A 24189-nucleotide genomic window follows, 5' to 3' on the forward strand; every position below is an offset into this window, starting at 1 on the left:
TTGACAGGACTAAAGGACACAGATTCTATAAAATGTCAAAGAGTTAAGCTTTATATTAAATGTAGGTAGTTTAGCTACTCTAGTAGGTTATTTACTGTCTACCCTGAATTCAAAGATATTTATCTTAAAAGTGAATACTCTTAGAGTTGGCTCAGTGCTATCAATTCAGTGAGAAATTTATTTTCCCGCTACTGCTGATAAATATATTTTCTCTCTTACCTCCAGTGGAATCTAGCTGTGTACATTTGGTTTCATTTGTCTGGGTTTTGAGATATCTGTCTCAAAAGCTTTTTGGACTTCATCCAAACACAATGAGGTGAATGGAATTGAGTTTTGTGAAAAAAAAAGAGTTTTAAAAACTACAGTAGAACATATTTTATCCAGAACCAGGTTCCCCTTGTTACTATAGATACACACTGTCGTAAGTTATAAAAGGGACTATTTCTTTGTTGGAAAGTAGTTCCAATGAAAACTGCCTACAGGGAGAATGTCATTGTTCAATGCTTTGATGACCAATTAAAATAAACTAATTAACCGCCAATAGAGTCATATTCTTCAATTTAAAAACGCTTACATTCTACCTGAAGCTCTTACAGTACAGACATCTGTAGCGTGTAAGTTTGTCCAGGAAGAGGGATCTCTCCTCCGTTGTTCTTCATGACGTTTGTCCCTTTTTTTGTTGATTGTAAAGCCCTCTGAAGCAAAATGTGTGACTTGTGACTTTGGGCTATATTGGACTATAGAAATAATAATAATTATAATTGACTTGACTGTTGAAGTCACAGCAGAAATCTCAGAGACGAGTATCTCAAAACCAAATAAAACACAACCACTCAGCCACTTGAGATCAGGGATGCACCGATACCGGATCGGATATCGGGCCGATACTGACTCAAATAGCTGGATCGGATATTTGTGACAATAGGGCCGATCTATTAAATTCAATTCTATGTTTATATACTTTATACATTATATACCGGAATATTAATTCCTGTTTAAGTTTGACCAATTTGTTGCTGCATTAAAAAGGTAAATTTTGAATATTTGTTTTACCAAGTTGCTGGTGTAATATTTATAATTTTAGTAATAAATAACAATTCAGTAAATGTATATCTATGTATTTATTTGTTACATTTTGTTTTACAAAGTTAGGAACGCAATGTGAAGTCAAGTTTGATGTTGTCTTACACATAAAATAATGATCCCAGTCACTTCCTCACAGTGAGGCATGCAGCTTATATAAAGGAATTGTCCAATACCCAAAGCCCAGGTATCGCTAACTGAACGAGACTGAAAAAGTTGGATAGGTGGGGAATTTGTGTGAACTGACCCTTTATGGAAAGAAGGATTTAAGCCGAAGTAGGCAAGATTGGAGCAAATATGATTAAAAAAAAGTTATTTTTATAAAACGGTCGCTATATCGTGACAGTAGTACATGAAAACCTGAAAAAAATCATGTGCCTCTGTGTCCTCCGGTGCTCCTAACAGCATTTGCAAGATTTCACAGACCGGAGGAAAACAAGCAGTAAGAGCTGATCTGAGGTCTGCTGTCCATCTGCTGTCTATGAGAGCCGGCTGTTAATCATTCGCGAACTCCAACCAAACGGTCAAACTAGGCAGCGCTGATCAAATATGAATCAATATTATGTTACATTAATGCCTATTTCTCTCCTCAAATGTTTCCAGAATCATCTCGTAGTGCACGGTTTAGCTGTAAAATTAGAAAGTTTGTGACGCCGCTGCCATCGTGAAATCTGGTGAAGGAACGCCAAGTGACCAGCATTGCAACAAATCACTGCTCCAACGTGTAACGGTACAGTACAAGTACATTTGCTCAACGAGCACAGATATGAATTCCTTACGCGTGCAGCCGCTCATGTTCTCTGTCACGATGCCACGGAAGTTCCAGAAGCCCGGCTCGCAGCGGTCACACTTCTGTCCGCCGACACCCGGCTTACAGGAGCACTGGCCGGAGGCCGGATCACACGTCCCCTTGTAGGAGCCGTAGACGTTACACTGACAGGTACCTGAGGAGAACACGGATGTCACTTTTAACTCTGCAACACATCTTATCTCATACTTTGTGCTTTTCTAACTTATCATCACATAACTTACATCTGAATACTGCTTAGTATGACGGATATTCTGTATTAAAGATTCACACTAGGCTCAAATGTTGGCACAAATAAAAAAGGTGGATAAAGTGTGCTTAGGTGAGTTTCCACGTTACTAAATCTCCGTAAATCCATAATTCAAAGTCTGCATTTTCTCCACCCATACTGTATCCCCCAGCTAACGGCTTGATGCAGCATTTTCTCCCCCATCTGTGTGCTATCATTCGTCAAGATCATCAGATGAAGAGATTTTTGCTGTTGATATGGTGCAGCATTATCATAATTATTCCTTGGATTAAGATGAAACGTTTCCAGCGCTGCAACTTTGGGAGCGTAATTGCAGTCAAGGACAATAAGTCCCATATGCTGAAATAGCCTGATAGTATCTTTTTTTCTTGTGTGTGTGCACACAACAAACTCAGGACACATCTAAGGGGTCAGCAGGGGCGTAGTAGAGGACTTACTGGGACATCCAGCCAGTCCGACTCCTAGGGCAGCCGTCACGTTGTCGTGGCAGCAGCCGTACACAGACAGACTGCAGTGCTTCGGTGCCGTCAGCTCGGGCAGAGATGTGGCTGAAATCACTGATGAGGTAGGAAGAGAAAAGGGAGGGAGGGATAGCACAAGGAGAGAGAGAAAAGAAACACCAACATTTAAGTGATTACGGTGGGTGGTGGTGGGGGGGAATTAGACAACACAATCTCCGAGCAGCATGGAACTTTTTTGCCAACAATGAGATTGGCTCGAGGGGCAGAGGTGGAGAGGCTGGCAGCCGGCTTCAAGATAACAATTCTATTTGCTACTTCCTCCACAATGGCTCAAAATCAGGGGGAAAATGATGCTATTACCTCCAGTGAAAACAAACAATGGCGTCGCTGGCGAATGCGCACAAGCTGACATTTACCACCTACGAGGAGGCATGTTCTCTTCATTTGTTCTTGTCTAATATTACGGAATTGCACTGCTGCCCTACAACCTTCCAGAAAAAAAAGGAAGCCTGCTGCATAATGTGAAGGAATGTGCCAAGCAGTTTGTGGCTGCGCTCGGCGCGCGGAGAGCTCCTTTTGTCTGCGGATGCGCCAGCCTTCAAACTTGTGTGACAGCTCCGAATAAAGAAGTACATTCAACAAAACACAAAACAAATATGTTCCCGAAAAACCTGGCGCTTCTCCAGAAAATCGGAAGAGGACAACAAAACATACAGTGGGAGGAAAAGAGGGTTTGTTTAACGGCCGAGGCAGAAATATCGCTGGTTAAATTCTCTCCAGGCTTTGGAGTGAAAAGTAAAGTTGTAGCGATAGAAAGCAGAAATCCTCCACTCCCTCTTTTATCTTTCTTCTCTCTCTCTCTCCCTCTCTATTCCCCTCTTTTTCTTGTGTTGCTCATTTGGAGTTTGGAGGCTGGAGATGCGGGGCCCATAAATCACACTGTTACTGGTGTGGATATGAGCCTCGGCCTAATGGTGATGACTCGGCTTGCTCTTTTTCCAGTGCTTTCCCACTCCAGAGATGGGCTCCGGACACAGTTCATTTAACTTGCCACTTTCCGCCGCTCCATTCGGCTATCTGTACTGAGCCTATTAGGACAAGGGAAACTTTTAATTTCATATGTTCTTCCACCCTTCAAGGGGTTTTTCCTCTTCAGTGGCCATTGTCCGGCACAATGCGGCTCGCTGCGACGTGCAATATTACCCCGTAACATTTTGAAGGTCTGCTGCTGCGCTTTCTCCGCTGCAGTGATAGTCTCTTATATTCCCGCAAGGGCACATTTGTATGTGTTTGCTTGTCTCTAGTATGTATTTCTTTTGGATTTACAGAAATCCCTGACCCAGATTGGAGTTTTCAGGCAGCTACAAAGGATGGTTTGAAATGCTATGAGAGGCAAACTTTACAAAAAGTGTATGCAGCAGATGACACTGTTGACACCATATGCAAAAGTTTTTTTCTTCGTCAGAACCTCTAAAAAAAACAAAAAAAACAAGGTTGCTTTCATGCTCCGTTACTGAGAGCTGGTGTGTTTTGATAAGTTTCGAGAGTTGAGGTCAAATGAAGTTTCTCCTTACATAGCTAATGTGGAGGGCAGTGAAATTCCCCAAGATCTGAGTTTTTTTTTGCCATTTGCCAATAGGAGAGGAGAGCCCAGAGCTCTCGTACCCATAGAGAGCCCTTCAAAAAAAAAAGGGATTGATTATCCAAGGATGGTAGAGAGGCGTGACAGTCAGTGCCCAAGGAGGCCAGCTTAGGATGGAGAAGAATCTGCAGGGATATGTGTGAAAAACACTGGCAGCTCCCTCTTTCTCCCAGCCCTCTCCATCCTCCTCTATTTTAGACCCACGGGGAATCAAACAGGCCGGAATGATCACACCAAATCCCTTAAGTGCCTTTTGCTCTGCTCCCCGGCAAAAAGCTCTTCATTTAACATGTCCGCGGAGAGGAAGACGAAGGCTAACCTTTGTTACTCAGCCACTGATCTGACAACTATCCCGGCTGATAAATGACATTCATTTACATGCAAAGAGAGGGGTTTGGATATTAAAGTTAAGTGGGGTAAAGCGGTATCCCGAGGGGTTAAGACGCTAGCTCGTGAGAAAAAGGTTTAATGGTTTTGAATTGTCAGAACGTCTGGGCAGGAAAAGTGAATCATTATTGCTATCAGCTCGATCCGTACATGAGCCCGCGCATGAGAAAGATTCTTATCTCTGAACCCTAGCCAGCCCCCGAGGGAACGGTCACTTTCCAGATATGAAACGAGAGCGTGCTGAAAAGTCACGAGTGCGTTGAGACAAACTTCCCTGAGCAACTTACACAAATACACTCATCGTTAGGGACGGGTATTGTTAAGATTTGAGCAGTACAACTACTCTTACCGATACTGCTTATCGGTACTCTGACGCTTTGACGGTACTCTTAATGGTTCTTTTGTTGTTTTTTAAGAGAAAAAAAAATTAAAGAATATATATATAAATTTAATTTTCATGTGTTGAATTGTCATTATTTAATTATTGTGTATTGTATAATGGAGCAATTAGGCTAACATAAGAGCCTTTTATACTAATATAGCCTAAAAAATTACATACAACTCAATAAATACTAGGGGTAGGAAAAAAAAACAATTCATCGAGGTATCGCGTTTTTTTTTTTTTTTTTACGATTTTGAAATCGATTTTTTTAATGCCAGAATCGATATGTCTGCTTTGTTTGAGTCTATGCCGAGGTAGAAGGAAGTTACCGCTTTTATTGTTGTAGTCTGAGTAACGTGACGTCATATCACATTTTAAATCCAGCGTGGTAAACACAACACATCCAGTAAAGGATGGAAACACTTTGGGTTTCACACATTGCAGGAAAAGCCGAGCTATGGCTAAAGCTGCATGCTAACTCTGTTATGGACAGGAAACGTTCCATAAGCACCCATATACTGACATTTACATGTATGTATTCAAACAGCGCTGACGGAGCTGACCATGGATGTTTAAAGAGAACGGAGCTGACGGGAGAGCTAGAGACGGACTTGGAGAAGTTAGCGGAATACACGTACACACCTGTGACTACGTCTGGTTTTCAAAATAAGGTGTTAACAAAGGAAACTGTATATACAAAATACATATATGGATATAAGATTGATTGGATTATATTTACCGGAAGTATAAAACATTAAATGTCTCTTATAAATTAAAAATAAAATAGCACTAATTTGTGAGGGAAATGTCCATATTCTTTGATTTTTGGGTTGCTGGAACGATATATGAATATATAATGCCCGACAATGAAGGATATATTTGACTTCAGGATATCTCTGACTACATACATGCTAAAAATCAAACATTTTTACCGGATCAACTTAGATATTTTTCAAAGTAAAAGTCCCTAGTGTATGATTCAACTTTTAGTGTTAGAAAAGTTAACATAAATCGCAATAAATTGTAATATCGAACCACGATACTTGTAGAATCGCAATACTTAAAAAGCGCAATACATATTGAATCGGCACCCGAGTATCATGATAGTATCGGGAGATATACAGACAGACTGTTACCTAAAGCCCCCGGACTCCACTGTTGTTAAGGGGTGAAGGCATTTCACTATATATAGCTAGGACACTCATTCAGTCATCCTCCCACTAGCTACAATCGTGAACAGGCTTTGGGCTCGTCTTTGGCTTAAACAAAAAAAGTCGAGTGTCCTAAGAGGATGCTCTGAGCGCTCTCAAACGAGATCTAGAAATGCTCTGATAATTTCAGGTGGAATTCATGAATATAGTTAGGCTATAGCTTAACAATCAGCTGGCTAATGGTTACTTTCAATCATTAATCCCATGTTTGTATAATTTAGTTAACTCTGTGTGGGCTCTAGGCTGCTAGCGTATATAACATAACATCCCTGAGGTGGATGGTGCACTATAGTCTGTTAAAAACCGTGCATTTCTCCACCTGTATCTGATGCACTTTGAATAGATGTTTTGACAGATTGCACTTTTGGCAGCGAGCATTGTCTGCATCGACTCGACTGAAGTATAACCACACTTTGGACCGTTTTGTGCTCTCCGCCGTTGTTGCTAAGAGCAGGCTCTCCGGTCTCTGTGTGTGTGTGTGTGTGTGTGTGTGTGTGTGTGTGTGTGGGAGAGAGATGCACACAGACGCCAGGCTGAGAGAGAGATCTCTCCTCTGGATTGGAATATGCATCATTGACGAATATTTCAATCTTATTACAGATTAGAAACAGAATTTTCTGAGAGCCTAAATATATAGGAGATCAATTTTCTTAATTTCTCCAATAAACTGTTAACGTCGGAGCTTATCGACGCTACGGTCTTGAAAACCGTATACCAGGTTTCGGTTCCCATCCCTACAAATGGTATTTAACCTTGACCTAATGGCTACAGCGGTCACACTGCAGAGACACAAACAGCAGCGCCGTCACACTGATATTCCAGCCACAGACTATTACTCCCAATCAATGGATGGAATGAATGCAGAAATGGGATGTCAATGACAATGAGTCTTGGTGAGGGTGCTTCTGCGCACTGTAATGACATTAACTGTGAGTGGTGTAATGTACCGACCTGCACAGGGTCCCTGATTCTGAATCAACAAGTGCTCTTGTTTTTCACATCTGGCCTTCTTCAGCTGGCACTCGTTCTTGTAGTTTTTCCCATCGGAGCCACAAACCTGCAAAACAATCAAAGGAAGTTGAGGAAAAAATGTCTTCTTCTTGCTCAGTTGTCACCACTTTCACCTAAGTACCACAGTTATTTCGACAACCACCTGTTGTCATGTGACCAAATCACCACACTTAGGTCATGTGATGACAACTGAGCCACATCCACGACAACAAAGCAAACTGACACTGATGAAGAACTTGAAATGTGGCTGAAAGCTCTGGGAAAAAACACGCAAGTGGACCTCTTTTTTTTGTCAAATGCCCTACATTGTTATTTCAGAACAAGTTAGACTACTCAGAAGTGCTATCAGTTGATATGTGAGTTGTACAATATATGTCATAGGACTGTTATTAATGAAAAAACAAAAAACAAAAAAACAAGGGCTGTCAAAGTTAACGTGATAATAACAGGTTAATGCAAATTCTTCTTAACGCCACTAATTTCTCAAACGCATTGACGCAACTTGCGATTTTTAGGTTGTTAAATGTAAAATGAAATAAGAAAAACCTAAGGAATCCATTGGTACAAACCATGTCATACTAGCTTGTCACCAAGGAGGTTAAATAACGCTCCAAACTTGTGCTAAATTTTGGCGAGAACAAACTGGAATGGCCATTTTCAAAGGGGTCCCTTGACCTCTGACCTCAAGATATGTGAATGAAAATGGGTTCTATGGGTACCCACGAGTCTCCCCTTTACAGACATGCCCACTTTATGATAATCACATGCAGTTTGGGGCAAGTCATAGTCAAGTCAGCACACTGACAGCTGTTGTTGTCTGTTGGGCTGCAGTTTGCCATGTTATGATTTGAGCATATTTTTTATGCTAAATGCAGTACCTGTGAGGGTTTCTGGACAATATCTGTCATTGTTTTGTGTTGGTAACTGATTTCTAGTAATAAATAAATACATACATTTGCATAAAGCTAGCAAATTTGCCCACTTCATGTTGATAACAATATTAAAAACTCTCCCTTTAAGGTATATTTTGAACAGATATATATATATATATATATATATATATATATATATTTAAAAAAATGTGTGATTAATTTGCGATTAATCACGAGTAACTATGGACAATCATGTCACTAATCACGATGAAATATTTTAATCGATTGACAGCCCTAAAAAACATTTTATGCAACTTTAAATGGTTTGGATGTGTTTGCCTGTATGTCCACAGGTGCACAGGTAGACAGGTAGACAGGTACACATGAAATATATCTGCATTTGAATGACACAGAGCAGTGTCAGTGTTTCAGAGACATGAGAACAAAGCTCATTTTTTGTCACACTTTTTCTGACTTCAATTTGAAATTAGTTTTTTGCCACAAGGGTCCAGAATGCTTTGGGTGATTTAGTATAATCTTGTCAAGGTGAATATTTTTTTTAAAATCTTTTGTAAATTTTGGCTAATTTGCACTAAAAAAAGCAGTTAATGTTTGCATTGTAACCACGAATGTACAGTACTATCACCTGGATTGCTTTTGATATTGAAAAAACTAATTATGTTTAAGAGGCAAAAAATTATAAGGAGTGCTTTTTTAATATAAGTGATGTGCATTTATCCTTGATGATCTGTAGAGATGCAGCTCTCACATGTCTGATGTTTGTGTGTTTCAATTAGAATGAGTTAGGACTCTGAGAAAAAAGTTTTTTTTGCATTAAATGTGTTTTAAGGATTAAACCACATACCGGGTTATTGGGAACACTTTGGCAGGTGAAGTCGCAGACGCAGCGGTCGTCCTCTGCGTCCTCGTCCCATGAGCCTCCGAACATGCGACAGCGGTCCTGTTCGCAGCTCTCCGCGCCTGAGCCTGACCCTCCTGAGCCACAGTCTGCATTAGAAACACAACCAGAAATACACATTAATAAAACATACAAACACACCCTTTATCAGTGCATCAGTGGAAACAATGTCCTACTTTCATCCCTCTTTAAGTTCAGGCTACATTTAAACATCAGGAACATAACAAAGTTAACAGATGATTTACATTTCCCTCACGCTGGTGGTGGGGAGAGGGAACCGAAGGCGCTGCTGGTAGTACAAGATAATGACCGACTGGAGTGAGGGAGAGAGATTGACTAAATAAATTAGACACAACATCTCGGCACCACCAGCGAGGCATCCTTTTCATTTCAATTAAATCAGAGACAAAAAGGGGAGGGAAGTATTAACGCTGGCCTCCAAGTGTGCAGAGAGAATCTGTGGCGAGGCCCGCTTTATGGGTGCCTGCTTCCTGATATGAGAACACAACTAATTGCAAAGTGCTCTGCAAAATCTAATTATCGCCAAAAAACTTTAAAGAAAGTTGTCCCGGCAACTCTTTAAAGGGCTGGGAGTGAGTTTGTACACGTATGGATGTGTTTTAATAGTTTTTTTATTGCCAATGTGTGAACAGGTTGTAACCTAACATAAAAAATGAGACCTTCTGCGACTTTCTGTGTTTCCTCTATCAGCCTGTAGACCGCTTTTAATGTGAAGAATGCAGGACGATTTTCCGGGAAAATCTAACAGATGTAACGTCACGTGCGCTCGCCTTTAATTTCAGCTCCGCTTACAGGGCTAATGGTATATGTCCACAGTGTCCGTCCTTTCCATGTTTCCCATTCATTGTCTATGTAAGCAGCTGTGCAATGCATTCTGGTAGCGTGGCGGCGCGATTCGAGAGATGGGGTGTCACGTTGGCCGCTCCTTATTTGCATAAAGTTGACATCCAGGCTACTTTATGCAAATCAGGGGCATCCGGTGTGACTCGCCGCCTCTGGAAACGCCCGAGAAACCTTTAAACTACCCCTTGTCAATCCGAAATAAGACGGATTTAGCAACTGCATCGCTTATTTCTCACGTAAAGTGTTTTCAGAAACATATTTTTGTGAACTATTTTTGTAATATAAGAGAAGTGCACTTTTCTGGATCGCAGTAGGTACGGTCTAAAAGAGGTAGCGAGACCAAACCGTGTCCCACTATCATTGTCCAAAACTGTTGTCAGTGTTGAACAAACTTTAGCACAAGGTAAGCAATCCGTACATGAAGGAGAGGGAAAAAAAAATGTAACCGGCGGGACCGTTTGGAGTTTCATTTATGAAAAACAAATGGGAGGCTGTTGCAGAGCGCGGGCGAAGAGAGGGGGAGGATCCGGCTTTTGAAGTTGCAAATTTCACCTAGAGTGGAACTCCTGAGGGAGATTAGGTGAACGTGTGCGGAAGCAGGGAATGAAAGCATCAGCGCCAAAGATAGAGAGAATGTCAGACGGAGCGAGAGGCACCCCGTGGGCTGGCAGAAAGTTCATCTGAAACAAATTTGTTATTCAAAAAAAAAAAAAAGGAACGCCGTCCAACTAAAAGCTCCCAGTGGAGACGAGAAACAAAAAAAAACACATCAGGTAATCGAAGCGTTCTTTCCTCTTCCTGTCTTCTTTTAGGGCTCATTCAACTGTATTGATGCTTCACCTCTAATGGTGAAATCAATGTGGCAGCGATGGAAGTGCCACTTAGCATAACCCATCTTCTAAAGTAGATTACGGAGCAGGTCAGAGTGCAGGGGCGGGGCCGGTCTTTGATATGGGTCATCAGCAATGGGCTGTGACAGCTTTGAGTGGTCGATACAGTGGAGGGGCCTTCACTTCATTAGCGGTGGATACACCAGAGGAGCTGGAGCTTTGTGTAGAGGCCACATCCCCCCCACAAGCATCAGGACTTGTTAAGGACTCGCTCTGTCTCCATTTGAAGGCGGCGGAACCTCCGACCCGAATCCTTTTGCTTGATTTTGCTGTTGTAGCTGCTTATCGATTGCGAGCCACAGCCCCAGTTAAACATAACATTTTGTGACGGGGCTAATGCGCAGGCTAATGGCTTTTCAACTGCCAGTGACATTATCGCAGGTATCTGAAGGGTACTTCAGATGTCATCAGCTGACTCCGGAACAGATCAGAAAGAGGAACAATAAGAGCGGAGGCTACCTGTATCTGTGCACGCCAGCTCAGCACGACACAATAAAATGGAAATGCGGGAGTAGCCAATTCATATTCCGCTCAGGCACCCCCGTGCAGAGACTAGATAAATAAATAAAAGAGGTAAAGACATTAGAATGGAATAAATAAAAGTGAAGGACGAAGGGGGTCCTAATTAGCTGTTGCTCTTTGATGCGCCCGCCACCCGCGCCGCCTGTGAACCTTTCAATTAATACATCCCCAGCTAAGATGGCTGCATCAGCTATTCTCTCTGCGCTGCCCATCCGTTCCTTTTTAGTCAATCATGTCAGAAAACGAGAGTCTATTTAGCCGAGGGAGCTCCATTAAGAAGACAGGATTCAGCGGCGGAGGGAAGAAAAGAAATGAATAGCAAAAGAATGATGTCCAGGGAAGACAGAGAGGGAAAAAAGAAAAAAACGTTTACAAGGATTTGGCAGTGTAAATAATGAAAAATGGAGAAGTGACGGAGGAAGTGCTATCGTCAATGCTCTCGTAGAAGTGTGTGTTAATGAAAAAACAGAAGAAGAAGGTGAATAATAGAGGATAGAGAGGAGGAAATGTGTGTGAGATGCAGCCTGGGGGAAGCTGTTTTAACATTTATTAGCTCTAAGCTTGACTATCCGGAATGAATTATTAGATTATTAATCATTAGAGATATCAACAACGGAATCTTTAACTAGTCGTAATTACATTGTGACTAATCAGAATTTGTATTCAAGATATCTATAACGTCATTCTGACTAGTCAAGACAACAGTTAGAGATATCTGTATTTCAGATATCTGCAATGATGTAACTGAAAACGCCACTCGACTTGTCACACATCCTATTTGACAATTGCAGACATCTGTAATTCAGTTTTGACTATCCCAAATAATTAAGGATGCACAGATACCGATACCAGATCGGATATCGGGCTGATATACTGACTCAAATAGCTGGATCGGATATCGCTAAAGAAAATGTGTGTGAGATGCAGCCTATCGATCATTGTCCACCAGATTAGTCGTGTCTACATTGGCGACCCATGTCATTATGATACCTCTGATAACATGACCTGTGCGAATGTCAACTTGGACATCTATCATTTCGAAACAAATCCCCCCCTCTGCGTGGTGCGTGTCACGGCAAAGATCGAAGACGACGGTGGCCTTTGCCTTTGTTTTCTCTCCATCTATCAGTCCCTCGTACGACCTGCTCTTGACGGATGTGACAGCGTGTTAGTCCAAAATAAAGTTCGGCATGATAGAGAGGGATGGAGCGTCACTCCCGGTGGGAAGAAGGGGACGGGGTGTTTGGAGATGGGTGAAGGAGAGAAGAGGTTTTGTTGCCTCAACAGAAGGTTACAAGCCCGGTGATGGATGGATAATGAAGGAGAAATCCGCTGATCTCACTCGATGAGCTCTTTTTACTTTGCTTTTTTTTTTTTTTCATGCCCTTTCCTGTCTTTTTTGGAGCGGTATCGATCCAATATGTACGGGGCGTGGACCGTGCATCACTGTGTGATCTGGCGCTCATAATCTTGTTTATTAAATGCCTATTCAATTAAAAGGGGGCCGGGGCCCCCGTAGGTGATGCACTGCTCTCAGTTGCCACTTTGTCAGTGTCGGGGAAAAGAAGCTGAGGCCAGGCCTACCCGAGTGTGAAATTAAACAGGTGATAAATTTCCCTGTATGGCCAACAGTGGGAATACTGTCATTTTTCATTACTGTTAAACAAAAGGCGGAAGAAAACAACTTCCATTTTTATGCTCCGTGGCCCCCCTCCCCCCTCCCAGCAAGACTAATGAGGATGCTTCTTAAGTCAGGTCTATACGTAAGCGTATAAATCACACGTTCACTTCCTCTGCTGGCTTATCTTAGATATGAAGTATGGAGTGGGGGGTTGTGCACACCGGTGATGTAGAGCTTCGCTGCTGTCTAGAAAATACAGTCTTTGCTCTTATGGATTGTGACACACTGCTGTAATACACTATATATACTATTATTAAACCACCTGTACAGCTAGGCAGGGATCCATACATCAACAACAAAACCCTTTTTGCAGCATCCTCACAGCCAAACACAGATATTTCAAGTGGGGGAAAAACAGCCACTTGGTCTTGGTCGTTTTACAATCACACCAGACTTCCTGTGGAGTGTCTGGGTCAGATCTGAGGGGGCTGAAAAGGACCAGGAGGACACAGAGCCTGCAGATTTCAACCCCTAGGGTGAAATTTATCGATAGCAGACAATCCCATCTCCAACCCCTATCTGTGAAAGCATCGGTGCCCCTTTTGTCGAGAGGCACAATTTTGACGGAGAAGAGTGCAAAATGGAGAGAGCGACATGAGTGGGTGGGATGGCAGGGAGCGAAAAAAAAAAAAGATTCTATTGTGTAAGCCTGATGGTTTTCTCTGAATCAAAATGAGCAACTGATGAAAAAAAAAAAGGAGGATGTTCAGAGACAGTACGAGAGAGAGAATGAAATAGGAAAAAAAGATACACCATTAGGCGCCACAAGCAAAGCAATGCCCTTGGGGAGGTAGAAGAGAGCATTTTTTTGCCTGATGCAAGACAAGCGCCTGCAAGAGTGTGTAGATGTAGTGTAGTGTGTGTGTGTGTAGTGACAGTGAGTCTGCATCGCGGGCATGCAGTTTCACATTTGTTCATGCTCCACATACAAAAAAGGTCACTCGTCTCAGTCAATGAAATGATGTTAAATCGACCACAAGAAGCTTTGGCGGCACGATTCGCCTCACGGGCCCGGGGCCAATACGGTAGACAATGACGGGAAGAAAAAAAAGAAAGAAAAAAAGAAAAGAAAGAAAACACCGCTGGCTAGCAATCAAAATGGAAGAGGATTCCTCTCATCTCTATTTGCTCTGTGTTCCATCTGCCCCCTCTTTTCTTCTCTCCAGCCATCCCTCCTGCTGGCAGGTGTAATCTGCTCCCCTTCACACCTTGTCAGAGGATGACTATGTTCGCTGTGACGACCCAGCAGCCACGGGGGGAACGGCACCGCAGCCGACTGCATGACAACCAGAGGTTGGCACGTTGCTCCCTCCAGAGTTGTCCCCGAGACGGGCCGAGCGAGGGGGGCTGTGATATCCTGCCTCGGTCTGTCAGCGCTGATCAAGATATGATTTGCACGCTGAATTAGATCTCGTTTATTCGGAACGACGGAGCTACCGGCGTAGAAATCAGGGATACTCGCATTAAGTGCCATCGGTCACGCACTTAAAAGCGTAATTGGATAGAAGGGCTTGATAAAATGTACGCCGTAAATTCTCAAACAAAAAGCCAACACAAACAAATAAAAGCCGGCCCCCCTAATAAAAGCAGAGTGAAATGACTTCATGGCTCATGTGGTAAATTCAGGAAAATGTTCATGTGACACCCAGCAGACTGCTAGTTTCTCTTTTTAAAAGAAATACTGTTCTCATTCACTGATATCCTCCAATCACTTCTAGTTGCTGTTCTTTTGTTCGGTGTTAAGCTACTGTCTGCCAGTGAAACGAAACACTTCCTGCAGATATTTCACATTAAAAGCCTACTAGCAAAAGGGTTTTTATGTCTTATAAGGCTTTTAACATCTGTGCAAGAACGATTGAGATTCACTGACAGTAGCTTAAAGGGATAGTTCAGGTGTTTTGAGTTGTATGAGGTACTTATCCATAGTCAGTGTATTACCTACAGTAGGTGACGGTTGGCACGCCACCAGTTTGGAGAAGCAGACAGGAGTTACTGCACTGGAGCAAAGCAATGTACTGCTCTGGACGGGACCGGCAGCAAAGCATATTTTAGACACCTAAAAGAAAGGCCCATCTAAACAAATCAATATCAGCTTAAGTGTACACTGTATTTAGAATTCTTTCAGTGCTTTACTTTACCGTGAGACAACCATTTGTGACTGTTATATCCATCCATGCTCTTCAAAGCCACCAGACTCCATTGGAAAAAAACAGTATTTTTACCTCGCAGAACACGGGAGTTGCCGGTCTACCGCTGCCTCGATCGGTTATTTTGTGTTACGGTGTGACTTTGGTTAGTTCGGATTCACCAAAGTCACACAATAACACAAACAAAACTAACTGGTCGAGGCAGGGGAAGACCGGCAACTTCTGTGTTCTGCGATGAAAAATATTTGGCTGTACTGCAGAGGGCCAGCCCTACAAATGCAAAAGCCTGTCACTGACTGAGTGATGAAGTGACACGATTGGTGAGCCGAGTGTTGGCGTTTCCTCATTGTTCGTCGCTCTTTCAAAATGAAAAGGCGGGAACGGTCCTTTTTATGCAAATGAGCCCATCCAGCGCGACACTTCTGGCTCATGAAACTTATACTGAGCTGTCAAACTAGGCAATCTGGTTCTAAAATGAAACGAGATTCAGCGGTGGCATAAACTATTGCTTGCTTAAAATGTTTTCAGACGTAGATTTTGGTGGATTGTTTAGACAGAATAACAGAAAGTATAGGAGCAGGCCGCCATGTTGTTTCCTGTTTGAAACGGCGAGCAGAAAACCAGGGACCAATCAGGTTCATTCAACGATAAGGTACGTCACCGCTTGGTGGACATGTACCACTGGATTTAACATTATAGACATGACCACTGACTACTTGTGTAACAATTTAGCCACAAATTTACAGACTGACCGTACACAGTCCAGACATATACTCGGTTTGACCGAGTCTTGTTTCAGTCTGGTTGCTTTGGTGAGAGCATAGAAAACGGAAACCCTCGGAAACATGGACTATATAGCTGTCTCACGCTGGTAAGGTAAACTGGCGAAAATATTCTAAATATAGCGTACACCTGCTCCCTTGTTGGTACTCCTGTCTGCTTCTCCAAACTGGGGGCGTGCCGACCGCTGTCTACTGTAGGTAATACACTGACTATGGATATGTACCTCGTACAGCCCCACTTCAAAACACCTGAACTATCCCTTTAACGCTGAATGAAATTAGGACCAACAATAATTTGAATCTCTTGAAACAAGTAAAATGGGGGAAGATCCATAAACAACAAACAGCAGCAGCAGCAAATAAGAGAAGAAGCAGACCAGAAAACAAGGAGGCTTCTTACTAAGATATGACCAAATATAATAAAATAAGGTAAATTACAAATAAAAGGTTTTTTTTAAATTTGCAGTAGCAGGAGAAATGAAGTGTAAGAGAGATGCACTTATTAAAAACGGCCTAAGCATGAAAATGTGCAGCTGAACTTAATCACCCAGAAGTCCTTTCTGTTCCTGTAACAGGGTTTTGTTGATGGACACGCAGTATAACTTTCACTCCATCTTTCGCTATGATAGCCCGTTGGCATGCTGCTGGTGGCATCTGCGACCATTATGGAAATCCACACATGACTGGACCACCGTACCAGAGGTCAGTTGATAAAGATAATTACACCATTTGTTTGGCCGATTGGTTAACACAATCACACCGTTTCAAAGTCCATTTCCTACCTTCGTCGCAGCTGCCGGTCTTCGCCACGTCAATTCTCCTCTTCTGCAAGCAGGACGACACGCGGAGTTCGCACTCGTTGACGTAGGTGGATCCGTCGCTGCTGCACACTGGGGAGAAGGCCTCGTCTGGGCACGGCGGGCACTCGCACTTATTCTGGACACACCGGGCACCCCAGGCACAAACAGTGGTGCCGCATGTTTCTGAATCAGAGCGTGATGGGTCAAATGCATGGAGTTGTTTTGATGTATTTCATTCACAGCAGACCTTAAAATGAGATTTCTCTGGTTCTTTCCTAATTGCCATGCATGCCACTTCCTCTTGTAAAATATCCCTCTCTTAAAACTGACATATACAGGTTCCCTTAGTAATTCTCCATCTGTCCAAGTTTGTTAGACTACGAACCGGCTGCCTGCGGCTGTATGATGTCCCTGTCAGGCTCTACTTAAATTTTTTTATCCACATTTAATTCAAAGCTAGAGAAAAATAACTCCATACATCTGTGTTTTATCTATCAATGTCCTACATTTGACTCATAATATCTAATAAGTCTAATAAATATTAGACATATAGTATAGATGCATGCATTACTTACTGCACTCTCCCTGGCTGACCACTCGGAGGTCCATCTGCTCTTTGCAGGCCCGCACGTGCAGCTCACACTCGCTGTTGTAGGTGCTGCCGTCGCTGCCGCACACAGCCTGGTGGGACTCCACACACTCCGATGCACACACACACTGGCCGCTCTGGGCATCGCAGATTGCCCCGAAAGAGCAGTTGGCACACGCCTCATCTAGATGGAGATAAGGGAGAAGGATCAGTGTGTGCGTTTCAGCTATTTTTTACATGACTTTGGTGGCAACTCGGCTCTAATAAATGCCCTGAATTTGGAAAATATGAAGTCCCTTTACACATTTGATATTTTGATGTGTGGTAGACTATTAATCGAGATTTATCGCAAATACATTTTTTATCTGTTCAAATTGTACCTTAACGGGAGATTTGTCAAGTATTTAATACTCTTACCAACATGGGAGTGGGAAAATATGCTGCTTTATGCAAATGTATGTATATATTTATTATAAGAAATCAATTAACAACACAAAACAATGACAGATATTGTGCAGAAACCCTCACAGGTACTGCATTTAGCATAAAACAATATGCTCAAATCATAACATGGCAAACTGCAGCCCAACAGGCAACAACAGCTGTCAGTGTGTCAGTGTGCTGACTTGACTATGATTTGCCCCCAAACTGCATGTGATTATCATAAAGTGGGCATGTCTGTAAAGGGGAGACTCGTGGGTACCCATAGAACCCATTTTCATTCTCATATATTGAGGTCAGAGGTCAAGGGACCCCTTTGGAAATGGCCATTACAGTTTTTCCTTGCCACAATTTGGCGTAACTTTGGAGCGTTATTTAGCCTTAGTTTCATATGATGCTAGTATCTTCACTCTAGCTTTAAAACTGAGCCCGCTACAACCTAAAAATCACAAGTTAGGTTAATGACGCTTTGACAGCCCTACTTAAAATGGATCAAATTTGTAGCATGTCATTAATCTGCAAACACACTGCAGTGCATTTTAAACTGATCTTGTTTGGATGTTAAAGTTGCAAAGGAATCAGTTTTTGCCTCACTACACATCCTTAGCTCTGCATTTTACTGTACATATTCACAAAAACTACATAACTATAGGCACAACATTCATTTTAAAGAACTTTTGTGGTCAATATTAAAGCAACTTCTGTGAAGATAATTTTATTGAGGCACAAAGAAAGCGTTAACATGCTATTTACAGATTTACTTTTCCTGTGTTTTAACATTCATAGTGTGAACAATAGCCATTAAACAATTAATTGGTAAAAATGAGTTGCTGTCTCTCCTTGACAAGCTGTGTTGCTGACAGCTGGCGTATAGTGCTTAATGATGCAGTGCAGCAGCGCAGACACAAGAAGTGCAGAGATGCAAAGTTTCCATACAGTCGGCGTAAAACTTTATTGCAGTCCACCTGAGGCGGATTCAATTGATTTGAAATACTTTGGAAAGGCACAGACCTGTCTATCAGAAGGTGTCACGGTTCACATGCATGTGTGCGCTAAAAACCGAGCCATGAAATGAAATGAAAAGACTCTCCACAGAGATAGAATTCTACTGTGGCACAGATCTGAGGAGGAGGAGGAGGATGAAAAAAACAGAAGATGCCAAAGTGCTGAAAGTTCCCTGGAGCACAGTGGGCTCCGTCACTGACGACATTTGGAACCACCCAAAACTGCTCTTTCTAGAGCTGAGACTAAACAACTGAACACAAAGAGCTTCAGAAATGCTTGTGCGAAAAAGTCTGCCAGAAGGACAAACCATCTCTGCAGCACTCCATCAATCAGGACGTTGTGGGAGAGTTGAGTCAGAGCTGAAGCTACTCCTGAGAAAAAGCCACACGACAGCCTGGCTGCAGTTTGATCAACGACACTTAAAGGGCTCTGAAAGCATGAAGGGAATGCTTCTCTGGTCTGATGAGACGAGGATTGAACTCTTTGGCCTGAATGGCTGGAGTTGCTCTAGTGACAGCCAGGTACTGCTCACCACTAGGGATGTCATGATAACAGAAATCTAGTAGTCGATACCAACACCAGTGAAATTACACAATTCTCGATACCAATTCGATACCTCGGTAAAAAACAGTAAATCCCATGTACTTCAACATACACTACTTTATTACCATTTGAATACTGTTTTATGATAGGAAGTTAAAAAGCTCATAATTCCCTCTATTATCTATTTTATAAATGTGAAAACATCTTCAAACAACTGTATTTATTCAAGTTTCTCACCAAAAACGACATTTTACAAGATTACGTTTGAACAAATCATGATAACGTTTGAATTTAGCTTCACACATTTTTTTTACTCAAAAGGTAAATTAATGGCACCTCCCGCGTTGGAATCGGCAGGACGAGAGCTTAACTTCTGTTATGACTTGATCCTATATAAAAATAAATTGAATTGAATTGACTTGTTACCGAAGTTATCGGTTCTCGTGACATCTCTACTCCTCACCATCCCTGTGGGGATGCTTCTGAGTGGCAGACGGTATAAAAGTCAGAGCTGAGTGAGAAAAGTCACACTTTTCTGGCTGTGTTTTCTCAATTTGCAAGGTTGTTCATATCTGCTTATAAATATGCTATTTTCCCACACTTCAAAACTGAATCAGGCAGATGATGTCTGTATTTTCTTGCCAGAAGACCAGCGCTGAGATGCCCCTTAGAGATCTTTTGAGACGTTCCTTATTAGTTGGGAGGATTCCCTTTGATCATCTCTTGAGGAACCGCCTGCTTCTGGAGGCAACCTTTTTTTTTCTCTGAAGAAGCAGCGAGGTGGGATCAGACATGTTCAGGGTGCTGACTGATGTCACACAGGGGCAGGAAACAAATGAGAAGGCAAACGCGAGGCCTCGTACGCAGACAGCGCTAGCAGTGGATGTGCCTCTCCTTCTGACACCAATTACACCTGGAGGATTGCATTAACACAGCTCTCTATCGGATTCAATTAGGGGCAGGCTAATAACCGCTGCTGATTTAGCACTAATTGAGAGAGCTGAGGCTGACCGTCGGAACCTTCCACGTTATTAATCTGTTTATTAAGACTTGTTCATTTCCTTCATCTCTCCATCTAGTGCTGGCATCCATTCCCTTCGTGGATTGGTCTTGATTGTGAACTGGATATGGCCAAGGGTGGCTCTTAACATACAGCATATTGCCTGTAGGAGCAATATATTGTATACTAGTAAAATTACAAATTCCCAGGCCATTTTTGGAAAAAATGATATGAGCGGAGCATGCAGGACCAATGTTTCTGTTCAGGCTGTTCTCATACAACGTTTGTAGCTATACCTACAAAGAGTAACGCACTTCTATCTCACAAAAGTAATTTGTATTTAATCCACTTAATTGGGAACCGAGAAGTATAAAGCACCACGTATGTTGTGTAGGGAGGAGGTCGTGTCTGGATGGGTTTGTCAAAAAGACACCAGACTTTCGCCCAGCAGGCCGGTGTTCGTACCCTGTGTAAAACCAGAAGTCAACATTGATTTATTTGTCACGTTACTTCTGTACTTAAGTTACGCCACTTCCGTAGTTATTTTAATAATAATTATATATATATAGATTTCTTTTAATAATCATTTTGTTGAATAAACCTAATTACCTAGTTTTGTTGTCGAAACCTAACCAGTCGATCTTTTCCTAAACCTAACTACGTAGTTGTGTTGCTTAAACCTAACTATGTACTTTTGTTACCTAAACCTAACCAAGTTGATCTTTTTCTTAACCTAACTACATAGTTTTGTTGCCTAAACCTAACTAAGTCAATCTTTTCCTAAACCTAACTACGTAGTTGTGATGCCTAAACCTAACCAAGTTGATTTCTTCCTAAACCTAACTAATGAGTCTTGTTACCTAAACCTAACTAAGTAGTTTTTTTTGCCTAAACCTAACCTAACAACTTAGTTTTGTTGTCTAAACCTGACCAAGTCGATCTTTTCATAAACCTAAGTAAGTAGTTTTGTTGCCTAAACTTAACTGAGTAGTTTGTTGCCTAAACCTAACTACATAGTTTTGTTGCGTAAACCTAACCAAGTCGATCTTTTCCTAAACCTAACTAAGTAGTTTTGTTACTTAAACCTAACCAAATTGTGTCCTGTGAAGACGGAAGTTTATTCTGAAAAGACTGTATGCATGTAACAAGCGGAAATACACACCTGTTTCTGGACATTCGTAGGAAAACACACGAAAACTGAGGAATAACTTTTCCTAATATTTAATTCGGACTGTTGTATGAGGATGCGTTGTTCTGTTAAACCGGTGTGCAATTTTGATGTGGGGCTGTTACTCATGGTTTGGGCTAGTGCCCTTAATTCCAATTTAAAGGACTCTTTCCTCTTTCAACACGACAATTCATTTGTGCAGAAAGCCAGGACCATAAAAGAAGAGTTTTCTGACTTTGGAGTGGAACAACTGTGCTGGCTCGCACTGAGCCGTCCAACACTTTTGGAATTTATTGGAACACCGAATGCAAACGGGGCCTCACTCAGCATCAGTGGCAGACCTCACTAATGCTCTTGTTTGCTGGATGGGGGGCAAATCCCTGCAGCCAGGTTCCAAAACCTTGTGGAAGGCCTTCCCAGAGGACTGGAGGTTGTTATAGCTGCATATTAATACTCATGGTTTTGGAATGAGGTGTTACAATCACAATCACATAGTGTAATATTAGGGTACCCATATACGACTCAGACTAAATAATAATCTATTGTCAGTGTTCAAATGTTGCTCCTTCTATCGCAACACTGTGAGTGGGTTTGAAGGTTGTGGCACAAACAGATAAAGAGGCTTTATAATAGCTAGGAAGGATTTTCTGTGACAAAAATATATAAACAAAACATAAAAATTGGGGTTGCTGTGGCCGTGGCTCCTCTATGGTTGTGGCAGCTATAAATCAGGAAGTGGCGAGTGTTGTCCTTTATCAGGCCCGGTGTCCTGATAGCAGCCTTGCTTCTTTATCAGCTCTTGCCCCTCGCACCTGGCTCTCCACACTGCCTGACCCTCCAGACAACACGCGTCGCAAACAGACAGAAAAGGAAGGGGAGCTCTCAGTTCAAAGCCAGACACGGAAGGAGAATTGTCGCCATTACCGGTAATGTTAAGGTGTCCACTTTCTGTCATTTCAGATTCAGTCATCTCCGAGGCTGTCATCACTAATTCTGAGTTTCAGTGAAAAACTTCACAACCATGAAAAAGTAAAAAAGTCTGGCAGGCTAAGGCAAGGCATTACGACTAACATTAACCTGGGATCTCTCATCTCATTCAGATTTACTTTCATGTCTGCCAATGCAAGAACCTCTCCAGCCTGGAAAATACAGTATAACACAGTGTGTCCAAGATCAAAGTAAGATACTTTAAGATCTTCTTATGCCAGCCCCTTATAAAATCTAATACCAACTGTATCCAAACTATCTGATACAGTCTAATTGCAGCTAAAAGTTGGCCCCAAAAATGTGACCTGTTTCTGGCCCAATAATGGCTTGTGGCATGTGGACATAGACTGAGAATCAGCTACACTTATGCAACACTGAGGCAAGCTTTGAGCCAGCGTTGGCACCCAGTTCAGAGGAGTTGGGACGATATTTGCGCGTCATTCATCACAAGCTGGGCATTGAGTAACAACATGGTCTGCTGAATTTAGGCTGTTGTTTGACCAAGTCACTACGGAACTCAAATTTGTTTTAAAGCCACTAATTTCTTTAACTAATTAATGCACTTTCAATTCTTAGGTTATAGCGGGCTCAGTTGTAAAGCTAGTGACTGGCACCATTTGAAACTAGAAAACCTAAGGAATCCATTGGTACCAACCATGTCATACTAGCTTGTCACCAAGGAGGTGAAATAACGCTCAAAAGTAGGCTAAATTTTGGTGAAAAACAGGCATGGCCATTTTCAAAGGGGTCCCTTGACCTCTGACCTCAAAATATGTGACTCTGACCTCAAAATATGTGAATGTAAATGGGTTCTCTGGGTACCCACGAGTCTCCCTTTTACAGACATGCCCACTTTATGTAATCACATGCAGTTTGGGGCAAGTCATAGGGCGTGGCCTTGGAAGGAGCCCCGAGGGGAGGGGGGGGGTGGGTTTAGACGGAGCTCCTGAGGCGATGCTACTTTCAAATTATGCTAGCTTTCCAACATCGTCGACCCTATCTTTAAATACTTCTACAAATCTCCTTTTAAGGTACATTTTGAACAGATAGAAAATGTGTGCATAATTTGTGATTAATCGCGATAAAATATTTCAATCGATTTACAGCCCTATATCATGCACTACTTTATCAGCAGTCATTACATAATGTTGTAGGCCAGTCCTTGATGTGTGGATGTAACAAACCAAACTTTTTTCTTTCGCTCAAAAAAACTGCTAGAATTCAGTCGAGGTCCCCTTAAAGTCCTCTGGACCTAAAGTTGGGAACTGCTGCTGTTTGTTCTTGCACTGTGACAGCTTCTCTTGTTGTGTTTGGTGGCAGTGTTTGTGTTGAGAAATAGGGGCAGGTTGATGGTATATAAAAGTGTCCTTGAAAGCATTAAGGATTGAGTCATTGAGGAGGAAATCAAAACAAAGACCCTCCAGCTTTGCAGCGTTTTGTTGATATCCTCACTGGGAAAAAAAACTGAATTGTGGCTGAGGGGTCTGGGCGGAGTATTACCTCAGGATTAAGCAGAAATAAGTAGGCTGGTTTGTGTTTTGAAGGCTTGTGAACATGCCTGGGTGATAACAACTCCCCTGTCGATGCCTGCCTGGCTGCTACACTATTAACTCTGCCCCCCACTTGCTCTGCTCCTCCTCATCTTATTTACCTCCATCTCTTTCCCTCCCCGCATTTATTACTTTCCCCTCCCGCTCTCCTCTGTCCTGTTTTCACCGCCTCTCTCTGACCACTCTCCTGCTGC

General features: G+C 42.3%; 1 protein-coding gene across 1 annotated transcript in view; it reads right to left on the reverse strand.

Moving 5' to 3' along the window:
• Window positions 1-24189, reverse strand: part of agrn (agrin) — a 362262-nt gene that overhangs the window by 70171 nt on the left and 267902 nt on the right. Inside the window, 6 exon segments of the mRNA XM_037773939.1 lie at window positions 1863-2027; window positions 2579-2698; window positions 7176-7281; window positions 8973-9115; window positions 16695-16895; window positions 17288-17485. Of these exon segments, the coding sequence (XP_037629867.1) occupies window positions 1863-2027; window positions 2579-2698; window positions 7176-7281; window positions 8973-9115; window positions 16695-16895; window positions 17288-17485 (933 nt within the window).

This window comes from Sebastes umbrosus, chromosome 6 (genome assembly GCF_015220745.1).
Source record: "Sebastes umbrosus isolate fSebUmb1 chromosome 6, fSebUmb1.pri, whole genome shotgun sequence".
Lineage (NCBI taxonomy): Eukaryota > Metazoa > Chordata > Actinopteri > Perciformes > Sebastidae > Sebastes > Sebastes umbrosus.